At 36.0% G+C, this 8,158-nt stretch overlaps 1 protein-coding gene across 1 annotated transcript in view; it reads left to right on the top strand.

Moving 5' to 3' along the window:
* vav1 (vav guanine nucleotide exchange factor 1) overlaps window positions 1-8,139 on the top strand; it is a 31,562-nt gene extending 23,423 nt beyond the window's left edge. Inside the window, exons 26-28 of the mRNA XM_079864341.1 lie at window positions 2,448-2,577; window positions 3,207-3,358; window positions 7,736-8,139. Coding sequence (XP_079720467.1) covers window positions 2,448-2,577; window positions 3,207-3,358; window positions 7,736-7,789 — 336 coding nt within the window. The 3' untranslated portion in view covers window positions 7,790-8,139. The remainder of the gene's footprint in view (window positions 1-2,447; window positions 2,578-3,206; window positions 3,359-7,735) is intronic.
* Window positions 8,140-8,158: the final 19 nt, after the last annotated feature.

Here is an 8,158-nt window from a genome sequence, read left to right as displayed (position 1 = left end):
CGTTATTGCTACAGTTACTGTTATAGTTATCATTACCATTATTGTTAATGTTAAAGTTATCATTAGTTATTGTTAGTTATCCTCATAGTTATTGTTACCGTTACAGTTATTGTTACCGTTATTGATCGTTATTGTTACCGCTATTGTTACGTTACAGTTATGGTTACTGTTACAGTTATTGATTATTATTGTTACCATTATAGTTATTGGTCGTTATTGTTACTATTACAGTTATTGTTACCGCTATTGATCGTTATGGTTACCGTGACAGTTATTGTTACCGCTATTGTTACGTTACAGTTATTGTTACTGTTACAGTTATTGATCGTTATTGTTACCGTTACAGTTATTGTTACGCTATTGTTACGTTACAGTTATTGTTACTGTTACAGTTATTGATTATTATTGTTACCGTTATAGTTATTGGTCGTTATTGTTACTGTTACAGTTATTGTTACCGCTATTGTTACGTTACAGTTATTGTTACTGTTACAGTTATTGATTATTATTGTTACCGTTATAGTTATTGGTCGTTATTGTTACTGTTACAGTTATTGTTACCGCTATTGATCGTTATGGTTACCGTGACAGTTATTGTTACCGCTATTGTTACGTTACAGTTATTGTTACTGTTACAGTTATTGATCGTTATTGTTACCGTTACAGTTATTGTTACCGCTATTGTTACGTTACAGTTATTGTTACTGTTACAGTTATTGATCGTTATTGTTACCGTTACAGTTATTGTTACCGCTATTGTTACGTTACAGTTATTGTTACTGTTACAGTTATTGATTATTATTGTTACCGTTATAGTTATTGATCGTTATGGTTACCGTGACAGTTATTGTTACCGCTATTGTTACGTTACAGTTATTGTTACTGTTACAGTTATTGATCGTTATTGTTACCGTTACAGTTATTGTTACCGCTATTGTTACTGTTACAGTTATTGTTACTGTTACAGTTATTGATCGTTATTGTTACCGTTACAGTTATTGTTACCGCTATTGTTACGTTACAGTTATTGTTACTGTTACAGTTATTGATTATTATTGTTACCGTTATAGTTATTGATCGTTATGGTTACCGTGACAGTTATTGTTACCGCTATTGTTACGTTACAGTTATTGTTACTGTTACAGTTATTGATCGTTATGGTTACCGTGACAGTTATTGTTACCGCTATTGTTACTGTTACCGCTATTGTTACTGTTACAGTTATTGATCGTTATTGTTACCGTTACAGTTATTGTTACCGCTATTGTTACGTTACAGTTATTGTTACTGTTACAGTTATTGATTATTATTGTTACCGTTATAGTTATTGATCGTTATTGTTACTGTTACAGTTATTGTTACCGTTATTGATCGTTATGGTTACCGTGACAGTTATTGTTACCGCTATTGTTACGTTACAGTTATTGTTACTGTTACAGTTATTGATCGTTATGGTTACCGTGACAGTTATTGTTACCGCTATTGTTACTGTTACAGTTATTGTTACTGTTACAGTTATTGATTATTATTGTTACCGTTATAGTTATTGATAGTTATTGTTACCATTACAGTTATTGTCACCGCTATTGTTACCTTTATTGTTAAGTTACAGTTATTGTTACCGTTATTGATCGTTATTGTTACGTTACAGTTATTGTTACTGTTACAGTTATTGATTATTATTGTTACCGTTATAGTTATTGATAGTTATTGTTACAGTTATAGTTATTGTCACCGCTATTGTTACGTTACACTTATTGATGATTATTGTTACCGTTACAGTTATTGTTACTGTTATCGATTGTTATTGTTACCGTGATTGATCGTTTTTGTTACCGTTACAGTTATTATTACAGCTATTGTTACCTTTATTGTTACATTACAGTTATTGTTACATTACCGTTACTGATAGTTATTGTTACATTACAGTTATTGTTGCCGCTATTGTTACGGCTATTGTTACGTTACAGTTATTGTTACATTACCATTACTGATAGTTATTGTTACGTTACAGTTATTGTTACATTACCGTTACTGATAGTTATTGTTACGTTACAGTTATGGTTACCGTTATTGTTACCTCTATTTTTTTAGCTTATGACCTTATGAAACAGCCATTACCGTTACTGATAGTTATTGTTACGTTACAGTTATTGTTACCTTTATTTTTTAGCTTATGACCTTATGAAACAGCCTTTGCCGTTACAGTTATTGTTACTGATAGTTATTGTTACCGCTACAGTTATTATTAGTTATTGTTACAGTTATCCGTACCGTTATTGTAATAGTTGTGGTGTGGACTTTGCTATTCTGTTAGAAAGATGAAATAACTTTATAATTATAGTTATGGTTCTCGGTGTAGCGGGTCACACAGATTTGTAATGACACAAGAGTTGATGATTTGTGTTGATGAAGGCAGTGTGTGTGTGTGTGTGTGTGTGTGGCAGGAGCTGGTGCAGTACTATCAGGAGAACTCCCTGAGAGAGTGTTTTAAAGATGTGGACTCCAAACTTCAGACGGCGTACAAGCAGCCGGAGCAGAGCGCAGCGGCGGTGCACAGCAACGCACATAGCACAGGTACGAGCCGCTACTGCTGTTAGCGCTAACACTGAAACACAACCTTCACCCACACACACAACACACACAGCACAGGTACGAGCCGCTACTGCTGTTAGCGCTAACACTGAAACACAGCCTTCACCCACACACACACACACACACAGCACAGGTACGAGCCGCTACTGTGAGCGCTAACACTGAAACACAACCTTCACCCACACACACAGCACAGGTACGAGCCACTACTGCTGTTAGCGCTAACACTGAAACACAACCTTCACACACACACACAACACACACAGCACAGGTACGAGCCGCTACTACTGTGAGCGCTAACACTGAAACACAGCCTTCACACACACACACACAACACACACAGCACAGGTACGAGCCGCTACTGCTGTTAGCGCTAACACTGAAACACAGCCTTCACCCACACACACACACAACACACACAGCACAGGTACGAGCCGCTACTGTGAGCGCTAACACTGAAACACAGCCTTCACCCACACACACACACAACACACACAGCACAGGTACGAGCCGCTACTGTGAGCGCTAACACTGAAACACTACGATCATCTGTGTGTGTGTGTGTGTGTGTGTGTGTGTGTGTGTGTGTGTGTGTGTGTGTGTGTCCGCAGGGCCGAGTGAGCGCTACTTCGGCACCGCCAAAGTGCGCTACGATTTCTCCGCGCGGGACCGCACCGAACTCTCTCTGCGGGAGGGAGACACCGTCAAAATCATCTCCAAGAAAGCTCACAACGGCTGGTGGAGAGGAGAGGTGTACGGCAGGGTACGACACACACACACACACACACACACACACACACACACACACACTTCTGTCGTCGTTACTCGCACTTCAGTGGCACACAGACACAGAAATCTGATATCACGAGGCAGTTTCTCTTTCATTTCTCGCCTTTATATCCAGGACATTCCCGCAAAAGTAGGATTTTTAATCTCACAGAGGCTTTTCAAATATATTAAAATAAATAAAATATCATTCTGTTTATCATTCGTGCGCTGTAGTTTTGTCGTCTGTCTCTTTAAATTCCCGAGCTCTTTAAAGCAGGATGATTCTTACATTAATGTTGTTATAGTTGTGCTGTGGACTTCACTATGCTCTTAGAATCAGAGTACTTATTAAAACTTAATGGGTGTGTTTATAGTACCGTTATTGGTACAGTCAATTTTACCATTATGCTACAGTTGTTGTTACTGTTAATTTACCGTCATTATACAATTATTGTTAGTTATTGTTACAGTTATCCTCACAGTTATTGTTACCATTACAGTTAGTTATTCTTACAGTTATTAAAAGTTATTGTTGCCATTACTGTTAGTTATTGTTACCGTTATCATTACAGTTATTGTTAGTTTTTTGTTATGGTTATTGTTACCGTGAACGGCTCCATAAAATCAGCACCAGAAATGTGTTAATAAAAGGCAGTCAATTTTTTTACTTTTTACATTAAAATAAATAAAATCTGTACTAAATGTAACAATTATTTATTAAACACTAAATATTAAATAACAATTTATCATTTAATATTTAGTGTTTAATAAATATTAAATATTAAATAACAATTTATCATTTATAAATTAACAGCTTTTCAAAATAACATGGAATAATATGGACGTGACATTTGCAGTCAAAACTTGAAATATAAATTCTCAGAAAACGCATTTAATACCAATCTATTGAAACGTCTGCTCCATACTCCCTTAATAAAGGAGTCCAGACATTAGAAAAATATCAGTCCACACATGCGTTTTACATTTAATATGAGGGAAAAAAACATGCGTGACACAAAAAAATCTTTAACTTTTAGGTGGCAAAATATTTTTTTTGTAATTCTATGAATTACACTGCGCAAACCAAAAGGGTCGGCTCTCCACAGAACATAAAATATTCATTTTATTTTATTTTTCGTGTTTGCATTTATGAGGAAAAAACAATGTTACGGACGTGAGCGCTCTGAAAGCGGCTAAAAGACTGCTTTAAAACTTTCACAGAGACCTCAAACAGGCATTTTAAACACCAAATATTAAGGATTGGCATATCAAGTAAAATAATATTCGATGATTGTTTGAAAATCGTGCCTCTCCCCCCACATGCTCACCAGTAAGACGCCGTTCGCTCAAATCCCGCTCCGACATTAAATGTCTCTGTAGGCTAATAGGCCTATACGTGTTGTAGCCTAGTCATTAAAGAAAACGATTTAGTTTCATATTTATGTTTAAATTATATATATATATATGTATATTTTTAATTTCATCTATGTTGATTATATGAAAAGTGAAAAGTATGAGTAAGATCATAAAATGCGCAGTATATCGGGAGACAAATGGGCAGACATGATTTTGACCACTTCATTAAGTTTGTTTTTGTAGAAAGCCTTTCTTTAAAGTGAATTTCGTTTTGTATTAATTGTATCTTAATTTTAATCAATGTTTCACCAACCAATTGCCTAGATTTAATAAATAAGAAGTAAATAGCAGACAATAGATAATCACGACACGGAAGCGCCGGCGCGTGAACTGGAGCTCGTCTCATTACTGAACCGAAACTCAGCGTATAAGGTAGACTTCTTGCCTGACAGACCTGAGACATGTATAGAAAGCATGAAATGTGTACTTTTAAACAGAACAATTCAAAACGAAAGAAAACAGACTGCTCTGCTCTCTGCTTATGCAATCGGTATGAAATGTGCATTTCTCTCTGGCGCGTTCACTACTGCGAAGATCGCGAGTCAGCATCGTCAACTTCATCTTTGACACAGAAAACACTTGTTTATTAATAAACAATTGAAATGTCTCCTTGCTATATTTGACATTCATAATCATTACTTTTACCAGTTAGGTGCGCTTTAGGTCCCTTACATGTTACATGAACACATCACCACCGCTCAATAGTTAATATTGTTCTTTGGTGTTCAGTTTATACAGGTTTTTCAAATGTTATTCAATAAAAATATCTTTTTTTCTCTCAAAATATCTCTCACGAAAATCGTGTTGAGAACCGAATTGTGGGTTTGGTGTATCGTTACAGCCTATAGCTCATATACTGAGATATGTATTCTATATATATTCTTAGATATATTCTGAGAAAAAAGACAAAATCATAAGATATAAACTCGCAATAAAGTGAAAACTGTAAGATAAAGAGTCAAAATTAGACTGTGTGGTGGAAACAGATCTGATGCTCACTGATACCACGCTCACACGAGCGAGTGAATGATGTTGGGTTCTGTCTGTGCTGCTGCTTCTTCTTCTGTTTATTACCGCCATAAACCGAACTGGAGTGTGGAACAGCAATGCGGAATAATACAAATAAATAAATAATAATAATAAAAAGACTTATTTATATTCTCAAATTATAATCTTGTTGCTTTTATACATTGCAACACCTCATCTTTCATACCTTGTTTTCTTGCCGACAGATTTTAATGACATATCTTGGATTTCTTTTTCCTGTACTTTTATAAGCAACATTCGTTTTTCATTTTCATACACACAGTACAACATGATATTACATGTTCAACTGCCTCTTCTACATTATAATGACTGCACAACCCATTATGATGCTTTTTTACTATTAGGGGTGTAACAATATATCATGTCACAATATATCGCAATACAAAAATGCATCAGTATGTATCGTATCGTTCACCCAAAATGAAAAAGAATGTTTACAGAGTTTTAGTGTCTGTACTACATTAAAGAACTATATATAATGTTGAATATAATGTATAATAATGCAATGGGGGAATATTTGTGTGTCCTGATAATGCCAAATGTCTGATGTTACCAGTAAAAGAGGCATTGTTTTAAATATATCAAGTCAGAGACCGAGATCAAGCATATTCGTCTAAAATATTCAGTATTTTCAGCTTCAGAATCATGAATATTGTTATTCTGGTGTCTCTATTGTCCTGTGCTTTGGGTTTCAGCACCAAGTCCAAGACTATTCATTTACACCCAATGTTAAACCAGATTTACCATTTTGTGGGAGTATCGCAATAATATTGTATCGTGAGTTTAGTATTGTGATATGTATCGATTAGTGACATAAAGGTATCGTTACACCCCTATTATATATAGATTTCCATTAAGTCCAGTAAGACCTATATGAAATCTTGTTGATATCGGTTCTTCTTTTCTTCTTTACCAACATTTTCTTGAATACTGTTATCAGGGTTCCCACACCTCTGTTAACTTCAAATTCAAGGACTTTCCAGATCCAACACCCTCAAATTCAAGCACCTTAAAGGTGCAGTGTGTAAGTTTAGCAGCATCTAGTGGTGACGCTGTGAACTGCAGCCAACAGAAGTTACGGTGGCCGACAGGAAGTGATGTCGTCGTCTGAGACAGCAGAGAGTAGCCAGTTAAACACTGAGGTTTCTTTACAAAGATAAATTTAAGAAATTAGATTTACTTAATTATTCAGTAAAGCGATGTTATTGCGAATATTATTGTCACCTGTTCATCATTGTGTCAGTGTTTTATTCGCTGACTTTAGCTAGCTTCTTTATACGAAGAACAACATAGTGACGAAACGCGTTTGTCCGCTCAGGGCCACCGTAGAAACATGTGGATGTAAGCGGACCCGCGGTGTGTGTAGAGAGAAACGCCTCATTCTAAGCTAATAAACACACAACGGTTCATTATGTAAGGTCTTTACACACCACTGAAAACATAGTTATGAATATTATATTGCATTTCTGTCAACAGATCCTCCTAAATATTACACACTGCACCTTTAATGTGGGGTTACTTCGTGTAACCTTTACATTATTACAGTTTTGCGCACATGAACGTCATGGCAAAGTACAACACAAAGTAAATCACGCGGGAAACACTTAATGTAACTCGTAAATGTGCGCAACTAGCGTAAATACGCAAGCTAGTATTGGTGACATAACACACTAGCGGACCGGAGGGAATGATATGGAATTTTTTCCAGAAAACTTCTTGCACAAAATAAATCATATATGAATAATTCTAAATTCAAGCACTTTCAAGGGCCTGTGTTTGTTTTCAAAAACTTTCCAGGGCCTTGAATTTTTATTTCTTTCTTAAGATTCACAACCTTTCAGGGACCTGTGGGAACCCTGGTTAAAATGTGTTCCCCGTCTGCTTGATTAACATCAGTGTTCCTCTACAGGTGGGCTTGTTTCCTGCTAATTACGTGGAGGAGGAGCATTCAGATTACTGCTGACCAATCAGAACCTTCAGATTACGGCTGACCAATCAACAGCTTCATTACCGTCACACCGATGCTCTCCAGACACGCCATTCACTAGACCAGACCAGCTGAATGATTTATGCTTTCACTTGTGACTTAATCCAGATTCTGTTTCAGAAGGTCGACTCGTGTGCTTTATGAGATGTTGATATTTCAGTGGATGTAATAATAATAATGTGTTTTTCCCCCTTGAGACTCTTATTAAACACGTTTGTTTGAAAACACAAACACTGAGACATGACCATACATAAATATGAGTTTTATTTCCAAATAATATCAAAACAATTCAACTGAACAGATATTCTGATGCGTCGTGACATGGTTGGTGTGTGTGTGTGTGTG

The sequence above is a fragment of the Squalius cephalus genome, assembly GCF_949319135.1.
Source record: "Squalius cephalus genome assembly, chromosome: 2".
NCBI lineage: Eukaryota > Metazoa > Chordata > Actinopteri > Cypriniformes > Leuciscidae > Squalius > Squalius cephalus.
Note: the sequence above shows the minus strand (reverse complement) of the source record. Positions and strands in the feature narration are given on the sequence as shown.